This window comes from Salvelinus sp. IW2-2015, linkage group LG20 (genome assembly GCF_002910315.2).
Source record: "Salvelinus sp. IW2-2015 linkage group LG20, ASM291031v2, whole genome shotgun sequence".
Classification (NCBI taxonomy): domain Eukaryota; kingdom Metazoa; phylum Chordata; class Actinopteri; order Salmoniformes; family Salmonidae; genus Salvelinus; species Salvelinus sp. IW2-2015.
The window spans coordinates 29601595-29623298 of NC_036860.1; the positions used below are offsets into that span (position 1 = coordinate 29601595).

At 43.6% G+C, this 21704-nt stretch overlaps 1 protein-coding gene across 4 annotated transcripts in view; it reads left to right on the plus strand.

The window, feature by feature from the left end:
* Positions 1-21704, plus strand: part of LOC111981685 (double C2-like domain-containing protein beta) — a 311631-nt gene that overhangs the window by 267786 nt on the left and 22141 nt on the right. For all 4 annotated transcript variants that reach the window (XM_024013086.2, XM_070449338.1, XM_024013087.2 and 1 more), the window contains 2 exons: positions 9067-9193; positions 16315-16472. In XM_024013086.2, coding sequence (XP_023868854.1) covers positions 9067-9193; positions 16315-16472 — 285 coding nt within the window. The remainder of the gene's footprint in view (positions 1-9066; positions 9194-16314; positions 16473-21704) is intronic.

Genomic DNA, 21704 nt, shown 5'->3' on the forward strand with positions numbered 1-21704 from the left:
TTGAAGTCCAATGAAACACTTGTATTGTGGATCATCCGTGAAGAGATTTGTGTTTCTCCCCTTTATCCTTCCCAGGAGTCAATCAAATCTGTACATGGTTCTTAAACGCACTACATTGTGTGCCCCAAATGCCACCCTATTCCCTTTATAATGCAGACTCTGTAATTATCTGCTGTTCACTAGTCCCAGGCAGCGGATTGGCGTGTCTGCACTGACCCTCAATGCCTCCAACGATTCACTCTTTCTTTGCCCGGGTTAATTTGTATATGAATTGTCTCACTACGAGAAGCTTGCCCTGGCCTAGTTTTCTGCAAGGATAGACAGATGTGTACACGAGGAGTGATGGCTTGGTTTCAAGGCTCTGTTGAGCAGGGATTTTGTCTTCAACAAACCCAAGACCACCCATTCAGGTCCATGGTTTACTCAGTTGAGATAGACATTTAATGGGTTCATTTTTTGGTAGATGGGATTGTTGCTCGAATCAGCTGTAGGATGTCCTCAAGCAGTGAAGTTGAACAAGATGTCCATTAAATGTCATGCTTACAACATATGCCTTTTGGATTCTTAGTAGAAGGAGATGGTATCACATTTTTATGCCGTCAGACTTGGGATTCGAACCTGCTGCCCTCTTGCACTGCTGCGACCCAGTTGCACATCTGTCTCTAATCTAAGCCACCTGCCATCCATTGTAGGACATAGTTGTATATTCTACTTAGCCCATTTTGACCCGATTTATCCCGATTGCTCTGTGATACATAAGCTTTCACCAATCATATCAAACCAAATGCGTTCCCACTCACTGACCTCTGCGTAATTGGTTAATTTGAGCTATTTGATAGACTCACATCTTCCAAAGATATCATTTTCACTCTGTGTGTGCGACCGTGTGACATGCGTACGAAAAGAGTTAGGGGGGATGCTTAGAACATTGAAGTGAGCACGCTGAGGCATGACTACTATTTAAATGAATGTCCTTTTTTCTTTTTGGACATTTATTCTTGGAGCAGAGAATAGAGTGCCACAATTGCTGACAGAGCACCCAAACAGAGACGTCACTGCGTTCAGTTAATTTCAAACCACTGCAGAGAGAGCAACCCCCCACAAACATACAGTGCCGTGAAAAAGTATTTGCTCCTTTTCAGATTTTCTCTTTTTTGAGTTCTTCAACCAAAACCTAATATTAGATAAAGGGAACCTGAGTTTACAAATAACGAAAAAAGGGCAATTATTTATTTAATTATCAAAGTTATGCAACACCCAATTCCTTTGTGTGAAAAAGTAATTGCCCCCTTACACTCAATAACTGGTTGTGCCACTTTTAGCTGCAATGACTGCAACCAAATTCTTCCTGTAGTTGTTGATCAGTTTCTCACATCCTGAGGAGGAATTTTGTCCCGCTCTTGCATGCAGAGCTACTTTCACTCAGCAACATTTGTGGATTTTCAAGCATGAACTAATCGTTTCAAGTCCTGCCACAACATCTCAAATGGGATTAGGTATGGACTTTGACTAGGCCATTCCAAAACATATTTTTTTCTCTCCCTTTTAACCATTTTCATGTAGATTTGATTGCATGTTTTGGATCATTGTATTTGTATTTGTATTTATCATGGATCCCCATTAGCTGCTGCCCAAGTCAGCAGCTACTCTTCCTGGGGTCCAGCAACATTTAGGCAGTTTATACAATATTAAAAACATTACAACACATTCACAAACTGTGTGTCCTCAGGCCCCTACTCCACCACTACCACATATATACAGTACAAAATCCATGTATAGTGTGTATGCTATCGTGTGTGTGTGTGTGTGTATGTGTATGCATGTGTCTGTGCCTATGTTTGTGTTGCTTCACAGTCACTGCTGTTCCATAAGGTGTTTATCTATTTTTTAAATCTAATTTTACTGCTTGCATGAGTTACTTGATGTGGAATAGAGTTCCATGTAGTCATGGCTCTATTTAGTACTGTGCACGTTCCATAGTCTGTTCTGGACTTGGGGACTGTGAAGAGACCCTTTGTGGCATGTCTTGTGGGGTATGCATGGGTGTCCGAGCTGTGCGCCAGTAGTTCAAACAGACATGTATTCAACATGTCAATACCTCTCATAAATACAAGCAGTGATGAAGTCAATCTCTCCTCCACTTTGATCAAGGAGAGATTGAATTGCATATTATTCATATTAGCTCTCTGTGTACATCCAAGGGCCAGCTGTGCTGCCCTGTTCTGAACCAATTGCAATTTTCCTAAGTCCTTTTTTGTGGCACCTGACCACACGACTGAACAGTAGTCCAGGTGCGACAAAACTAGGGCCTGTAGGACCTGCCTTGTTGACAGTGCTGTCAAGAAGGTAGAGCAGTGCCTTACCATGGACATACTTCTCCCCATTTTAGCTACTGTTGTATCAATATGTTTTGACCATGACAGTTAAAATCCAGGCTAACTCCAAGCAGTTTAGTCATATCAACTTGCTCAATTTCCACATGATTTATTGCAAGATTTAGTTGAGGTTTAGGGTTTAGTGAATGACTTGTCCCAAATACAATGCTTTTAGTTTTAGAAATATTTAGGATTTACTTACTCCTTGCCACTCTGGACCACACTTTTAATATAGGCCAGCCCTGTTGTAACCTCATATCCCAGCGATAATTCCTTGTATTACGGCTGGGAAGAAAACACTTCAATTTGCTCAACTTGCCATTGGCTCAACCATTAGCTAAACTTAACCCAGGACAAACATTTTGACTATATTAGCCCACATAGCTACAAGGATGCACTTTCATTCTAGGTTTAGGACCTCATATTGAAGTTTATAGAGACCCCAAATGATGTATAGAACAATCTTAAATGACCGACTTTGGTTTAGATACAAGCATCATGAAACCTTTAACACAATACATTTATTTGACTTGGTGACAATCATAATTTTGGACCTAACTTGCTTACTACTTTCCGTGTGGTTTCTTCCTTCACAGACTCCATGAAATGACGACCTCTTCCTAAATATTTGGCCAACTTATTAATTTTGGGTTTCTTAAAAACAAGGGTGGCTCAACTTACCCCTTTGGCTCAATTTACCCTACTTTCTCCTACAATGACGAGCAGAGAGGAAAGTGAATGTATCACTATACCTGAACTGAGTCAAATGACTCAGAGTAAGGTACTATGTTACACTGCAGCATAAAGCTGCATTGGAGATGGTGAGAATGGATATGTGGGGGTGAGGGGGCTTCGACAGAGATATATTCAGAGATGGAATATAATTTCTAAAGCGGAATTGTATTGGAACCACAGCTGTGGCATGGATCATGGATGGGGGCTGCCCTCTCGTTCCCCCTGGGGCTGTCCATGGCTTGCTCCCGTCAGGACGTAATGGAGATGGATGAGCAGGGCACTGGGAGCTGGGCAGGCTGGGAAATGGGAGCGAACGGAACGAGGGAGAGAGGCCCTGTTTATCCTGTCACTGAAGAGGAGAGGAGAGCTGGGGTGTGACAGCTGGATTAGGCCTACAGGGAGAGATAGCTGTGTGTTTCACCCTCTCTCTCCCCTCCATCGCTTGCTCACTCCCTCCCTCCCTCCATCCCCTCACCACCATTCCATATCTCACACACTGTGAGCAAGCTGGCTAGAGCTGGGCAGGCTTGTCACTGAATGTTGGCAGGAGTATTGAAACGGTAAGGACTTCGAATAGAGTCCAGGTCTGATTTAACATCCACTGCAGGAATGTCTGGTGCTGTTTTTGATCTTTTGGACATGTTATTGTTGTTGTGACAATACATTTTACATTGAATATTTGGTGGCATCTTTTTAATTACACACAAAAGCTGTCATCGCTCAGAAACAGCAACATTGTTACCTGATTTGTTTATCAATTAAAGTCAAATTGAGGATTCATAAATACAACCAAGTTTGAGTTGGCATTGTCTACTACCTCCATCTCATCAGATTTTTTTCATTTTCAACCTTTATTCAACCAAAATCTTGTTGGCGAAATCTCACTCAAAATGAGACTTCACCATTTTTATGGTTAAACTCTAAATTGTTTATCTAACAAAACTAATTTAAGATTTATTAAAAGCTTATCTTAATTATGTTTACTATTTCCTTCCAATTCAGAGCCCTATAATGTGTCTAAGCATCTTGTTCTCTGTTTTGAATCCAAATCAATGCCATCTCACATGTTGAATGGCATTGACCTCGTGCCACTGCAGTCAAAAGTAGTTTGTGGTATTCACCTGCTCCGGAGTGAAGTTTCCCCAGTTACAGATCTGGGATCAGTTTCCCCTCCCTCAATCCTAACCTTAACCATCTGTACACACCAACTTACACCAATTTATCCACAACTAAAATGTTAGGCTAATGAAGTGGAATGAGTAGTTGATGATATTGTCAATTAGTCAATACTTGGTTATGGATGAATGGGAGGGCCACTACTAGCCTTCACCCTGCTTGGGCCCCCTAAAAAGGGTGCACTCGTTCAGTCAAGGGTTTAAAGCCATTGGGAGTGTGTATGGATTTGCTAGAGGGTGTTTCGACTATATCTCTTACACCCGTCCATTCCTTTTACATCCACAAGGTGAAGTGTATGAGTGCACACCTTGGGGAGAAAATGCATTTGGGCTGTAGTCCTGAATCTCTCACCGTGTTTGAGAATGAAGGGTTCTAAGTACCAATGTAATTTACAATGTTTGTTATTTATTTATCAAAACACAGAACTACTGACCTTTTCAGCTTCAATCATGACTTTAAGCATGCTGGGCTGTCAAACAAGCTAGCACATCATCGCTAACATTTTGAGAAGATAATGACTGTGGGGCTTTTCGTTTCGATCCACCCAAAGCTGTAAACAAGGTCATAGAAAGCAAAACACATCCCATGTGGCATTTTCACTAATAGAATCAGCTTCCACTTTGATAACTCATCGTAAGAAGCCAAAAACGGTCCACACTCCTGTTTTAGGTGTTAGCTAATCGGCGTGTCATTAACCTTGCTCAATAGCATTGTTTTCCATAAGCTGTCAGAGTAATTGATGTAATTGAAAATTTGTGATAATAGAAATGTGAAAATCACTGAGCCACTCATTATGAAATGGAACCCATTTGTGTCCACCGACTCACCACCAAATCCCCATTTAATGTAACTTTGTTTTAGGAAAACATCACATTTACATTTTTGTCATTTTAGCAAGTACTCGTCATATCTAGAGCAACTTACATCAAGTATTATTTTACCAACTAATCACAGAAACTGAATGGATGTCAATGCTATTCATTGTTCTCCAAGATACATTTTTACCAGTCATAATCTAAATGGGACTGATTCTCTAGTTACTTTTACAAGAAATATTGAGAACATTCTCTGAGTGAAATGTGATTGTTTTTCCATGCGAGACGAGATTGAAAAGGAAAGAATATGTCCTCACTCCTCTGGATAAGCCACAAAACTATTTTCTCTGCACCCTCATCGAATTCAGATGTTCTATTCATCTCATAACCGTGCCTTTACCACCTGTTTAATTCAACAGGAACAACAGAGGATGAGAAAGAACCCCACGTACGTTCCACAGCCAGCAAATCCATTTCCTCTCTAAATTAATTTATTTGAAATCTGTAGCACCTGTCCATAGGATAAATTGGCGACTGCTCAATGGAGTTTCTAATGTTGCTGCTGCGATTAGATTTGCCCCTCATGAGTGGAATGTAATTATAATTTGTTGTACGAAGGCCCATGGTTTCCCTCCACCTATCAATCAATTACACACAGAGAAAATAACTAATTTCACACATCATGAGCTCAATGTAAATAGATGTACTGTACGCCACACAAAGGAGAACAATGGATGAGTGTGCTCGCAAAAGCACTGTTGAGAACATTCTGTGTGGTTATTGGAACTGAATGAAATGCTCAAAAGGAGGGCAGAATCGTTACAGATCATTAAAGAGCCCTCGAGGTGTTATGGGAGGTAGAGAGGGGCTCGGTGAGAAGAGGCTGAAAGAGAACACTTTGTATGTTCAAACTGTATATAGTCCTTTGCAAAAGTATTCATACCCCTTGGAGTTTTTCCTATTTTGTTGCATTACAACCTGTAATTTAAATGGATTTTTATTTGGATTTCATGTAATGGACATACACAAAATAGACCAAATTGGTGAAATGAAATTAAAAGAAAATAGCTTGTTTCAAAAAAAAAAAAAAGGAAAAGTGGTGCGTGCATATGTATTCACCCCCTTTACTATGAAGCCCCTAAATAAGATCTGGTGCAACCAATTACCTTCAGAAGTCACATAATTGTTAAATAAAGTCCACCTGTGTGCAATCTAAGTATCACATGATCTGTCACATGACAGTATATATACACCTGTGCTGAAAGGCCACAGATCTGTTGTATGACTTAAAGATTGCTGTACACCAGCGGAACCCATCCAACTTGAAGCAGCTGAAGCAGTATTGCCTTGAAGAATGGGCAAAAATCTCAGTGGCTAGATGTACCAAGCTTATAGAGACATACCCCAAGAGACTTGCAGCTGTAATTGCTGCAAAAGGTGGCTCTACAAAGTATTGACTTTGGGGGTGAATAGTTATGCACCCTTAAGTTTTCAGTTTTTTTGTCTTATTTCTTGTTTGTTTCACAATAAAAATTATTTTCCATCTTCAAAGTAGTAGGTATGTTGTGTAAATCAAATTATACAAACCCCACAACAATCCATTTTAATTCCAGGTTGTAAGGCAACAAAATAATAAAAATGCCAAGAGGGTGAATACTTTCGCAAGCCACTGTAGTCCCTGTTATTATGCTCAGTGCATTATATGGCTTGCTTTAACCATTCATAAGGGTGGGTGTTAACTGGGGACGATGTATCGCCTAGCCACGCAAGTGTGGGACCGTAATTTAACTTTTTATTTTGATAGCGGATGCTGTGGCTCTGACTATAAAGAGCAGGAGTTTCTGGCATAGCTTTAGTTTAGGGTATGTTGCCATAGCAGGGGCCAGCCCTCTGCTCATAAGATGTATCCTTATATTTTATATGTCCCCTGAAGATGTGTGGTTGCTCTTATTAAACCTTGGAGACTATATCTGAAGTTGCTGTGTCCACGGATTATTATTCTTTACCCCGGCCTTACACTAGCTTCGTCCAGAGTGGCTCTTCATTAGGTTGCTAACAAGCCAAAAGCACGCTGGGTATAGCTAGGTATCAATCAGGGGCAGGAAGCTATAGTGAGTCTTGTCCAAAACTGAGATTTTTAGGAAAAAATGGTTACGGAATGAAGGGTACTGAATAGTTTTCCTTGGGTTGGGTTTATTTCAATCCTGCACACAGATAGCAGTACCCAAGTAATCATTCATTTGGAGCGCAACTGCATACAACCTGATCGTAATGCCCAGCACACTGACCATGGCAAATTTGGTTTGACTTTGGATATCCCTAAAGGGCTAGTTAGGGACCATCAATAAATTACACAATGGACGATATTTAATCATTTCAATAGATCCAAATTTCAATGACATTAAAACCTCGAACCCAAAAACGAAACTATAATAACCTTGCACACAAGAGACACCCACATCAAAGCACGCCTCCAAGTCCCAAATCTCGTTCTCTGTAGCATTTCCTAATGATTGAAACCTAGGCTAAATCAGTAAGTTCAGCCCCTCTTCAAGTATGTTGAACCCACAATCATGGCATTGCTAGCACTACACTCTTACACTGGACCACTTGGTCAGCCAAGTGGTCATGAGAAAGCAAGGACCAACTTCAGTATTCTCAGAGAGGAGGAATAGGGTTCTATTCAGTCATATGAAGTGGTCTGGCCATCACTAGCAATGGGGAGAACGAAACATTGCCTTCTGTTAATTTACCAAGCTCTCCTGCAGAAACGACCATATACTACCTGACATCGCTCCTGATATATAGAAATATAAAATATCCCACTGGCTCCCAGGAATGGCTAATTCTTAAAAGTCCTTTTGTCGCTTATGATCTAGACAAAACAGCCTTTAGGTTTTACATGCCACATACAGTACCAGTCAAAAGTTTGGAGACACCTACTCAAGGGATTTTCTTTATTTTACTATTTTCGAAATTGTAGAATAATACAGAAGACATCCAAACTTGAAATTACACATTGGGAATCGTGTAGTAACCAAAAGTGTTAAACAAACCAAAATATATTTTATCACTGACAGTGTCACCAGCAAAGCACACCCACACCATCACACCTCCTCCTCCATGCTTCACGGTGGGAACTACACATGCGGAGATCATCTATTCACCTATTCTGCATCTCACAAAGACACAGCGGTTGGAACCAAAAACCTTACATCTGGACTCATCAGACCAAAGGACCGATTTCCACCTGTCTAATGTCCAATGCTTGTGTTTCTTTTTTTCTTCTTATTGATGTCCTTTAGTAGTGGTTTCTTTGCAGAAATTCGACCATGAAGGCCTGATTCCATATGTGTTATTTCATAGTTTTGATGTCTTCACTATTATTCTACAAGGTATAAAATAGTACAAAATAAATGAACATCCTGGAATGGGTAGGTGTGTCCAAACTTTTGACTGGTACTGAACATGGAATTAATTTCAGGGCACTCTGAGATTAGACTCTCGAGTGCCTTTTAGTCACTAGAGTGCATTGGTGGGAGACCTGTTCATAGAGGAGTTCAGAGGATTTCTGAAGTCTTGATAAGTTGGGAAACTGTAGGGGAGACTGTTGGGGTAACTACTGTATTTGATTGATTGTGTTATCTATTGATTCCATTTCGTATTTGATGTGTGTATTTTGTATGCAAAAACAAAAAACAGTAAATAAAAGTAAACTGTTATTTGATTTCTAATCCAGGAAACCTGGTGACTGGGTTTGATTAAATAGTAGCCCATAGTCAGTTCAACTCTTCTGCGGCTGCTGACCATGTGACTAATTTTCAATATCTAGATTTTCCCTATTCTGTCTCTTTTCTGCAGTCTTCTTTTTTATTTCTCTCTCATAGCTGCTTTGTATCTTTTGATCTCTCTCTCTCTCTCTCTGATTCTCTCTCTCTCTCTCTCTCTCTGTTCTGTACTTTCAGGATTTCAGTGTGTGATGAGGACAAGTTCCGCCACAATGAGTTCATCGGTGAGACGCGCATCCCCCTCAAGAAACTCAAGCCCAACCAGACCAAGAACTTCTACAACTGCCTGGAGAAACAGCTACCTGTAAGTTATCTCCAAATTGCCTTTTTCATCTACCCATTTAAAACCAAAATTAAGCATATCCGGGAAAATTAAGCATATCCTGTAGCAAATGTTTTTTTTTGTAAATGTTCTATTTTTTTATGTGCAGATCATTTGCCTAAATACCTTGTGTTGCAAGACAGCAATACTGTATGTATCCTGTCATACATTTTTTAAATGTTTTATTTCACCTTTATTTAACCAGGTAGGCTAGTTGAGAACAAATTCTCATTTACTACTGCGACCTGGCCAAGATAAAGCAAAGCAGTGTGACACAAACAACAACACAGAGTTACACATGGAATAAACAAACATACAGTCAATAACACAATAGAAAAAGTCTAAATACAGTGTGTGCAAATGAGGTAAGATAAGGGAGGTACAATAAATAGGCCATAGTGGCGAAATAATTACAATATAGCAATTAAACACTGGAGTGATAGATGTGCAGAAGATGAATGTGCAAGTAGAGATACTGGGGTGCAAAGGAGCCAAAAAATGATTTATTTTTAAATAACAATATGGGGATAATGAGGTGATCTGTGAGCTGCTCTGACAGCTGGTGCTTGAAGTTAGTGCGGGAGATATGAGTCTCCAGCTTCAGTGATTTTTGCAGTTCGTTCCAGTCATTGGCAGCAGAGAACTGGAAGGAAAGGCGGCCAAAGGAGGAATTGGCTTTGGGGGTGACCAGTGAAATATACCTGCTGGTGCGCGTGCTACGGGTGGGTGCTTCTATGGTGACCAGTGAGCTGAGATAAGGCGGGGCTTTACCTAGCAAAGACTTATAGATGACCTGGAGCCAGTGGGTTTGGCGACGAATATGAAGCGAGGGCCAGCCAACGAGAGCATACAGGTCGCAGTGGAGGGTAGTATATGGGGCTTTGGTGACAAGACAGATGGCACTGTGATAGACTGCATCCAATTTGCTGAGTAGAGTATTGGAGGCTATTTTGTAAATGACATCGCCAAAGTCAAGGATCGGTAGGATGGTCAGTTTTGCGACGGTATGTTTGGCAGCATGAGTGAAGGATGCTTTGTTTGCGAAATAGGAAGCCGATTCTAGATTTAATTTTGGATTGGAGATGCTGAATGTGAGTCTGGAAGGAGAGTTTACAGTCTAACCAGACACCCAGGTATTTGTAGTTGTCCACATATTTTAAGTCAGAACTGTCCAGAGTAGTGATGCTGGACGGCTGGGCAGGTGCGGGCAGCGATCGGTTGATGCGCATGCATTTAGTGTTACTTGCATTTAAGAGCAGTTGGAGGCCACGGAAGGAGAGTTATATGTCATTGAAGCTCCTCTGGAGGTCTGTTAACAGTGTCCAAAGAAGGGCCAGAAGTATACAGAATGGTGTCGTCTGCGTAGAGGTGGATCAGAGAATCACCAGCAGTGTGTTGCCATAGCAGTGACATCATTGATGTATACAGAGAAAAGAGTCTGCCCGAAAATGTAACCCTGTGGCGCCCCCATAGAAACTGCCAGAGGTCCGGACAACAGGCCCTCCGATTTGACACACTGAACTCTGTCTGAGTAGTAGTTGGTGAACCAGGCGAGGCAGTAATTTGAGAAACCAAGGCTGTTGAGTCTGACGATAAAAATGTGGTGATTGACAGAGTTGAAAGCCTTGGCCAGGTCGATGAATACAGCTGCACAGTACAGTCTGTTATCGATGGCGGTTATGATATCGTTTAGGACCTTGAGCGTGGCTAAGGTGCACCCATGACCACCTCGGAAACCAGATTGCATAGCGGAGAAGGTACGGTGGGATTCGAAATGGTCGGTGATCTGTTTGTTAACTTGGCTTTCGAGGACCTTAGAAAGGCAGGGTAGGATAGATATAGGTGTGTAGCAGTTTGGGTCTAGAGTGTCTCCCCCTTTGAAGAGGGGAATGACCGCGGCAGCGTTCCAATCTTTGGGGATCTCAGACGATACGAAAGAGAGTTTGAACAGGCTAGTAATAGGGGTTGCAACCATTTCGGCTGATAATTTTAGAAAGAGGGTCCAGATTGTCTAGCCCGGCTGATTTGTAGGGGTCCAGATTTTGCAGCTCTTTCAAAACATTAGCTATCTGGATTTGGGTGAAGGAGAAATGGGGGAGGCTTGGGCAAGTTGCTGTGGGGAGTCCAGGGCTGTTGGCCGGGGTAAGGGTAGCCAGGTGGAAAGCATGGCCAGCCGTAGAAAAATTCTTATTGAAATTCTCAATTATCGTGGCTTTATCGGTGGTGACAGTGTTTCCTAGCCTCGGTGCAGTGGGCAGCTGGGAGGAGGTGCTCTTATTCTCAATCGACTTTACAGTGTCCCAGAACTTTTTGGAGTTTGTGCTACAGGATGCAAATTTCTGTTAGGAAAGCAAAGGCTAGCTTTTTCAAACTGCCTGTGTATATTGGTTCCTAAATTCCCTGAAAAGTTGCATATCACGGGAGGCTATTCGATGCTAATGCAGAACGCCACAGGATGTTTTTGTGCTGGTCAAGGGCAGTCAGGTCTGGAGAGAACCAAGGGCTATATCTGTTCCTGGTTCTAAATTTTTTGAATGGGGCATGCTTATTTAAGATGCTGAGGAAAGCCCTTTTAAAGATTAACCAGGCATCCTCTACTGACGGAATGAGGTCAATATCCTTCTCACTGAAGTGTTTTAGGGAGCGTTTGACAGGGATGAGGGGTGGTCGTTTGACCGCAGACCTATTACGGACGCAGGCAATGAGGCAATGATCGCTGAGATCCTGGTTGAAGACAGCAGAGGTGTATTTGGAGGGCAGGTTGGTTAGGATGATATCTCTGAGGGTGCCCGTGTTTACGGATTTGGGGATGTACCTGGTAGGTTCATTGATCATTTGTGTGAGATTGAGGGCATCAAGCTTAGATTGTAGGATGGCCGGAGTGTAGCATGCCCCAGTTTAGGTCACCTAACAGCACGAGCTCTGAAGATAGATGGGGGGCAATCAATTCACATATGGTGTCCAGGGCACAGCTGGGGGCAGAAGGTGGTCTGTAGCAAGTGGCAACGGTGAGAGACTTGTTTCAGGAAGGTGGATTTTTAAAAGTAGAAACTCAAATTGTTTGGGCACAGACCTGGATAGTAAGACAGAACTCTGCAGGCTATCTCTGCAGATTGCAACTCCGCCCCCTTTGGCAGTTCTATCTTGTCGGAAAATGTTATAGTTAGGGATAGAAATGTCAGGATTTTTGGTGGCCTTCCTAAGCCAGGATTCAGACACGGCTAGGACATCCGGGTTGGCAGAGTGTGCTAAAGCAGTGAATAAAACAAACTTAGGGAGGAGGCTTCTAATGTTAACATGCATGAAACCAAGGTTTTTACGGTTACAGAAGTCAACAAATGAGAGCGTCTGGGGAATGGGAGTGGAGCTAGGCACTGCAGGGCCTGGATTAACCTCTACATCACCAGAGGAGGAGTAGGATAAGGGTATGGCTAAAGGCTATAAGAACTGGTCGTCTAGTACGTTCGGAACAGAGAGTAAAAGGAGCAGGTTTCTGGGCATGGTAGAATAGTTTCAATGAATAATGTACAGACAAAGGTATGCTAGGATGTGAATACAGTGGAGGTAAACCTAGGCATTGAGTGACGATGAGAGAGGTATTGTCTGTAGAGAAACCATTTAAACCAGGTGAGCTCACCGCATGTGTGGGAGGTGGAACAAAAGGGTTAGCTAAGGCATATTGAGCAGGGCTGGAGGCTCTACAGTGAAATAAGACAATATTCACTAACCAAAACAGCAATGGAGAAGGCATATTGACATTAGGGAGATGCATGCGTAGCCGAGTGATCATAGGGTCCAGTGAGTAGCTAGGCGGGCTGGAGACACGGCGATTCAGACAGCTAGCGGGCCGGACATAGCAGGCTAGCAGATGGGCCTTAGAGGTACGGCGCAACGGAATAAGTCTGTTGTAGCCACCTCGTGCGGTTACATCAGCAGACCAGTCGTGATGGATCAGCAGGGCTTCGTGTAGTAAAAGGGTCCAGGCCAATTGGCAAAATAGGTATAGTAGCCGAAGAAATTGGCTGATGGACCTCTTCAGCTAACAGTCAGATATGCTCTAAACAGCTAGCGGATGGGCATTCAGGGGACATCGCGACGGAGGAGCCATTTGAAAAAAAAACTTGGGCGGATTACGTCGGTAGTCCAGTCGTAATGAATCGGCGGGGCTCCGTATCGGCAGTAAAAGGGGTCCAGGCCAATTGTCAAAATAGGTATTGTAGCCCAAGGAGTGGCTGATGGACCTCTTCAGCTAGCCGGGAGATGGGCCTAGCATAGGCTAGCTCCAGGCTAATTTGTGCTTGCTTCAGGACAGAGACGTTAGCCAGGAGTAGCCACTCGGATAGTAGCTAGCTAGCGATGATCCAGGTGAAAAAGTTCAGAGCTTGCGGTAGGAATACGGAGATATGGAGAAGAAGAAGTCAGATATGCTCTGGGTTGAATCGCGCTGTGCAGACTGGCAGGAGTTGTCTGGGCTAAAGGTTAGCTGATGACTGCTAGAAGTAGCTAGCTGACTACTAGCTAGTTAGCTGGCTAGCTTCTGTTGGGGGTTCCGGTTCTAAAGTAAAGAAAATAGCAGATCCATACCACATTGGGTGAGGCGGGTTGCAGGAGAGTATGTTGAAGTTGAGAATAAGAAAAATATATGCAAAAAAATATATATGCAAAGTCAAAAGATATGTACACGGCACACGACAAGACGAAGACAAAGACGCCTGACTGCTACGCAATCTTGGATTAGAATTAATATATGATGGACCTTAAAACTATACTATTCTCCTGTATCTTAGTCCATTCCGCTCTGACATCGCTCATCCATATGTATATAGTCTTAATTCATTCCTACTTAGATTTGTGTTTAATTTCTTAGATATTACTGTCGGAGCTAGAAGCACAAGCATTTCGCTACACCCGAAATAACATCTACTAAGCACCTGTATGTGACCAATAAAATTTGATTTGATTTGAAAACAACATTTCATACACCTGTACATCCCCTTTTAACACACTGCAAATTAACTTAATGAAACAACAACAGACATTTCAATGGAGCACCACTTACTGAGGGCTCAGTTCAACACTGCCTCTCTCCCTGAATTAAGCAGGTTTACAGCATTAAAAACCGGAGAGAATGACAGTCTCTCATAATCCACACAAGGAATTATATTTACTCATGGGCTTTTAATAAGGACTGACCATGGATGCCCGAGGCATTTGTTTTACTCACAAGCTACTTACTTAGCGTACTAGAGGATGTTTCTAGCTATTGTCGTCATTTTACAGTACTGTCGCTAGTCATATATTTTTTCACATACAATACTGTAGTTACACCTTAATTGGAATTTAACTCAAGCTCTACTAAATGGATACTTAGTTGAGCTGCAACATTTGATCCTCCAAACTTTCTCCACATTTGGGTTGCTGTTTCCAAGAACCTTAGTTTGGGAGTTTTACTTTTTATGAATGAGCTGATTGATAGGGATGAGCCCTTTCTTAATATTCACTCTTTTATCCGAGCGTGTCGTTAAAATCTCCTAATTTCATCGGGTTTAAGAGCGCTCACAGAAATGTGTTTTCTCTTACCATCAACAACACTGGAGGGAATCTGCTCCGACTACTCAGAGAAGGCTTAGCCCAGTCTTTGACTGAGCATCACTGTCTTTCTTTCCATGCTGGCTTTACAACGTGCAGCATTTTCATCAGCCTGTGGATTACTGAGCTACGTGCTGACATTATGTGTGTTAATGTGCTGACCTTCATGTCTTAAAGTAATGATGGACTGTCGTTTCTCTTTGCTTATTTGAGCTGTTCTTGCCATAATATGTACTTGGTCTTTTTCCAAATAGGGCTATCTTCTGTATACCACTCCTACCTTGTCACAACACAACTGATTCGCTCAAACGAATTAAGAAGGAAAGAAATTCCACAAATTAACTTTTAAGAAGGCACACCTGTTAATTGAAATGCATTCCAGGTGTCTACCTGCTCATGAAGCTGGTTGAGAGAATGTCAAGAGTGTGCAAAGCAGTCATCAAGGCAAAGGGTGGCTACTTTAAAGAATCTCAAATATAAAATGAAAAAAAACGCAAAGCTTTTGTTTTTAGGCCTGAGACTTCATCTCGGGCATAACAACACCATGCCGATATATCCTCCAAACACTGGCTTCTCGGGCATTATCTCTTAAATAGAACATATACAAACCTCAGACATTCTGACAATTCAGTGTGCATTCCATTTGATCTGTCCACCTACCAACTTTTTCTATGTCAAGCTTTCCTTCTCTTTATGTGCTCACCCTTTCTTGCTCTCTCTCTCTCCATTAATTGCCCTCTTGGTCTGCATTTTGTTTTGTTGTTATTTTTTAAAGTTTAAACCAGGAGGCTATCTAAGGGTGTCTCTGTGAAGCCCTGTGCAAACACTCTACGAGGGTTACGTAAACGAGACAGAGTAGTCACACAGCGGGGCTGGAATCATTAGAGACGCTTCCTGCACAGCCAATTAGCTAGCGTCATTAGCAGAGAATTATGGGCAAAGTGCATTTCCGATAAGGTGGAAAGTGAGTCGGCAAATTTGCACATCTTAGATTTGGAATGTAATCGAGACGAATAGGCACATGGTATTAAAGGAACTGCGAAGCGTTGCTCTGTCCCTGTGCAGTCACTCCCGACAAGTCACAAATCAAACTCCAAATCAAGTCACACCATTCGATTGGATTCCCAATCTGATCAATGGACATTTGCATTTGGATAAGAAGCTCATCTAAAATGCCCTTACTGAAAACTTGGTCATCAACCCCAACTGATGGAGCTGCTATGTACAGCCCACTCCGTCTCCTCCACCAGGTTCCTCATGTCATGGGTTGTGGGTGTGAATGTTAACTATTGTAACTTCTGGGGACAGCAAGTGTTCCTCTAAACTGTTGATCAACTGTTGGACCTCATGACGAGCCACCTTGGATCAAAATGTTCTAAATAATGGTGGTATAGTATACAGTATATAATGTGATGTGCGTAAGACTATGTTTCTATCGAGCACGACACCTCCACTATGTACTCACTGTGCTCCTTTCCTTCGACTTCTGTGTGTCCCCACTCCTTTACCCGCAGATTGACAAGACAGACGACAAGTCCCTGGAGGAACGAGGGCGCATCATGATCTCCCTCAAGTACAGCTCCCAGAAGTCTGGCCTGGTGGTGGGCATCGTCCGCTGTGCCCACCTCGCCGCCATGGACGCAAACGGCTTCTCAGACCCCTATGTCAAAACGTGAGTTTGTCACACAGCCTAGCGACAGCACATGTTCCCAGACGCATGTACTTCAGACCTCTAGTGCTACTGGATCGATTTTTACTCATCATCCCTTAGGTCTATATGGAATCAATCTCTGGTTTATAATTCGTTCTGTTTTTTTTTTTAAATTTTAAGAAAGTTAATTCCATTTGGAAATGTTGAATGATACACTACCAGACGAACACATTTGATCCTGGTGTTAAAAAAACAGGCAAAGATGCAACTCTGCATCTCCTATCTGCCAATATGTAATGATGCAAGAAATTCAGATTACCATGCACTCACAAGGAAAATGACACAAGAAAAAGAATGACATAATTTACATTTAGCCAAAATTCCTTGCTATGCCTAGGGCTTGCAATCATGATCCAATTGCCAGCAGACCAGAGCAAGATCCAAATGGAGTCCTTGGAACAGAACAGATAGCAGCAGTGTTTCGGCAGTGAATCTCCTGTGATTACTCCTCAACATGAAAGAGATGTACTGCGCAAGAGGACATCCTGAGGGCTGCAATTATGAACGAGTGTTCTTTTAATCACACCGGAATATTACTGCACTTCTTTCATCTCGCTGAACGATGGAGGTGAAATTAACACATGGCTCTGGTGAGAACTCGAAAAGAACAAAGAAGGAAGAAGACTCGTTGGAAGAGAGGACGGCAATTCCAACCAACGATTGAGAACCGCTCCCCAAAGCCCGAAAGACTTGCATCCCAGATAATAGATTTACAAACGTCCTCTTATGCGGGCTTGGAAGGAGAGTTGTGTCCCAAATGGCACCCTATTCCCTATGTAGTGCATTACTTTTGTCCAGAGGGACCTGGTCAAAAGTAGTGCACTACATAGAGAATAGGGTGCTATTTGAGACGCAGCGGAAAAGTATGCTCTGTTGAATAGAGAAGGAGAGCTGAAATGGTTTTCCTGTCCTCCGACACCCAATCGTATAGTCATGGCTGTCTAACACATCATGTCGTGGCTTTCTGGCTTCAGAAGGCTGCCAGACACTGAGTTGCTCCACCCCACTGTGTTAATGAAACGCTGGGCTTTTGTTCTTGGCCGGTAGCCCCTTTGTACACACACACACCAGTTGTTAGGGCAGTGGTCCCACCAAGTGTTACACATGGTCGAGGGGTAACGTTTTATTGACAGGCTGGGTGAATGTATGACAAGCACACCCAGCTTGTAACATTACATGTTGGTGAGAATAGAGATTCTAATACTTTACACCACAGCGTTGTTGTATACTCGTTTCTGATTGGCTACAAGAGCATTCTGGAATGGACATTAAAACCAGACAACGGGACAGTTGGAAAAGATATTGGTGCACCTTGCAATCATGACACAATATTGCATCATTATTGCAAGGTGTCCCGATATCTTTTCCAACTGTTCCGTTATCTGGTTTTAAAGTTCATAATTTTTTGGGAGCATCAGATGACTTAACATGTTGAATGTTGAACATGAATTTATCCCCACCGCTGCCAAATCCTCGCATATATTTCTAGTTTGACCAGCTGTTTGCAGCAACTGATATTTTTGAATTCGGTTGTCATATTGGCAGGTTTGCTAGCCACAAACGATTTAGCTAACTTCTAGCCTTGTGTTTGATATGCAATGTGATCTCCTCGTAATTAACAGTTAGTGTTTGATGTACATGTGACAAACAAAGTTTGTTTTGATATGTTGACGAGTGTTCCGACGAGAAGGCAAACAAATGGATGTATCCACATAAATGTCACTAGAAAACAGCTACTTTGCTATTATTCTGGCTGCAGAGATTGTGACTTTGTTAGCCGTAGCTAGTTGGCTAGCTAGCAAGCAAGGGATAAGAATGTTGCCAGCGAGCATAGCAACGGAAGACAAAGCATGAACGACTGCGTCGCGTCCATAAATATCAAACTAATCAAACGAACGACTGGGATGAGAAAGTTTTAATTTGCTTAAATAAATGAAAATATCAACATTTATTTTCTATTTCTACCAGTATATCGGTGCATTCATATTTCTTTATTTTGCAACTGTGGTATAAGCGGGGATAAACAGATTAAACAAATGCAACAGAATGACCTTTGCTGTTATTCTGGCTGCAGAGATCGTGACTGTGTAGCTAGTTGGCTAGCTAGCAGCAAGCAAGGATAAGAACGTTGCCACTGAGCATAGCAAAGGAACATAGAAAAACAAACGACTGGGTTGCGTCCCTAAATAGGGGTGGGAGGGCCAATAGACCTGAGGTGGCTGAATGGAGTGCTCAGGTTGGGATGTAGGGTTTGAGCATGGCCTGAAGGTAGGGAGGGGCAGTTCCTCAGGCTGGTCTGTAGGTAAGCACCATGGTCTTGTAGAGGATGCAAGCTTCGACTGGAAGCCAGTGGGGTGTGCGGAGAAACGGAGTGACATGAGAGAACTTGGGAAGGTTGAAAATCAGGCAGGCTGCAGCATTCGGGAAAAGTTGCAGGGGTTTGATGGCACAAGTGGGGAGCCCAGCCAACAGCGAGTTGCTGTTGTCCAGACAGGATTAGGATCTGCGCCACTTCATGTATGAGATAGCGTCGTACTCTACGGATGTTGTAGAGCATGAACCTGCATGAGCGAGTCACTGCTTTGATGTTTGCAGAGAATGACAGGGTGTTGTCCAGGGTCATTGTAAGGTTATTTGCACTCTGCGAGGGTGACACTATCAACCGTGATGGAGAGGTCTTTGAGCGGGAAGGCCTTCCCGGGAGGAAGAGCAGCTCTGTCTTGTCGAGGTTGAGCTTGAGGTGGTGGACCGACATCCAAGTTGAGATACCTGCCAGGCACTCAGAGATGCGTGTTGCCACCTGGGTGTCAAAAGGAGGGAAGAAGAAAAGTAGTTGAGTTTCATCCGCATAGCAATGATAGGAGAGACCATGTGAGGATATGACGGAGCCGAGTGACTTGGTGTATAGAAAGGAGACGGCCTAGAACCGAGCACACGGGGACACCAGTAGTGAGAGTACGTGGTACAGACACAGATCCTCTCCACGTCACCTGGTAGGAGCGGCCTGCCAGGTAGGATCCAATCAAATGAGCCTGAGATGCCCAGAATGAGCCTGGGATGCCCAGCCCTGAGAGAGTGGAGAGGAGGATCTGATGGTTCATGGTGTCAAAAGCAGCAGGTAGATTTAGGAGGATGAGAACAGAGGAGAGAGAGTCAGCTTTGGCAGTGCAGAGAGCCTCCTTGACAGAGAAGAGCAGTCTCGGTTGAGTGACCCATCTTGAAGCCTGACTGGTTAGGCTCAAGAAGATTGTTTGAATTATCCCGGATTATACTTCATGCTCCAGAAGTACATAGTTTTCCTCTAAAAATCATACATTGTGTGGCCTGGCTGGTCTAGCGGTAATACTGCAGGCTCTGGCGCAGTGTTGGTTTGAATCCAGCTTACTGGCCTATGGCTCAACCTCTATCTTTCCCCATTGTCAGCCTCTCTCACTATCTATATATTTATAAAATCATACATTATCATTTTCAGTGTAATAATTTCTTTGCAATACTATTGCCATGTAACAAGATTCTTCAAATACAATAACTACACAGCCTCCGTAGGTGTCCAGTATCTCGGAGTCATTCATCTGTCATAACACCTCAACATGAGCACGTCGACATACAGCACTTAAGGGAATCGAACATCAGCTAATTCATTGACTGGATTGTGGAGACCTGTACTGATGAATCGGTGAGTCGGTAGCAGGTGCAACGTTTTAATAAAACAAAACCAAGAACATGACACTAACATAAGGCAGTACGCCAATACACAATAACAATTCCAACTGGTGAGTGAACATGGGAGTGTGACATAAAGGGAATGAAATGAAGGTAATGGAGTCCAGGTGTGAATCTTAATGATTCACAGGTGTGCATAATGAGTGCCAGATGTGCGTAATGATGAATTCCAGGACCGTGGATAGTACTCTGGCGATGTCATACGCCGGAGGGGAGGAGCAGACGTGACAGTAACCCACTCTGACGTGCGGCTCCAGCCACAGGACGACACCAACCAAGGGGACGACCCCGAAGATGACGAGTGGGTCGGTCCGAGTGGCAAAGATGGAATTCATGGATGATGTTGGGGTACAGAATGTCCTCCACCGGAATTCAATGCCACTCCTCTGGGCCATACCCCTCCCAGTCCACAAGATACTGGAGCCGACCCCCATGACGTCGGGAGTCCAGTAGGGATCTGACAGCGTACGACGGGCTCCCCTCGATGTCCAAGGGGGTGGAGATGTGTCGTTGGGGACAGCATCAACTAGGAGACCAGGAACCACCTCGCCTGAGAAGGGAGACATGAATAGGGTGAGATACGGTAGTGACTGGGTAATTTTAACCTGTATGTCACCTCATTGACCCTCTGGAGAACCTTGAACGGCCCCACAAACCAGGTGCTCAGTTTCTTGCAGGCGGAGTGGGAGGTTCCTGGTAGAGAGCCAGATGCGATCCGCAGGATGGAACACAGGGGTCTCACTGCGGTGACGGTCTGTCTGCTTCTTCTGATGATGGACGGCACGCTGGAGTCTCACGTGCGCATTGTTCCACACCACCTCCGCACGCCGGAACCACTCTTCTACCGCAGGAGCCGCGGTCGGGTCCAGGGCCGGCTGGAAAACCAAAACACACTGGAAGGGGGTCAACACAGTGGAGGATTGACGTAGAGAGTTCTGGGCGTACTCTGCTCTAGGAAGGAAACGTGCCCACTCACCCTGCCGGTCCTGACAGTCACTCCTCAGGAACCTCCCCAGCTCCTGATTCATCCTCTCCACCTGCCCGTTAGACTGAGGCCGATACCCGGATGTGAGGCTAACCGTGACCCTAAGCTTCTCCAAGAAGGCCCTCCATGCTCGGGATGTGAATTGGGGGCCACGGTCTGATGTCCTCTGGAAGGCCATAATGTCTGAAGAGTGCCTCAGTGACCTGGAGAGCAGTGGGAAGACCAGGAAGAGGGATTAATCGACATGACTTGGAGAATCTATCCACTACCACCAGAATGGTGGTGAAACCACCAGAAGGGGTAAGGTCAGTAACAAAGTCAATGGATAGATGGGACCAAGGTCGCTGAGCCTCCCTGCTGGAGCATTCCGGCCGGGGGGGACTTGAGCACACACGGAACAGGAGTTGACATACCGCGTAACATCCTGCACCAAGGTGGGCCACCAGTATTTCTCAGTGATGGAATGAATGGTGCGGGAAATACCT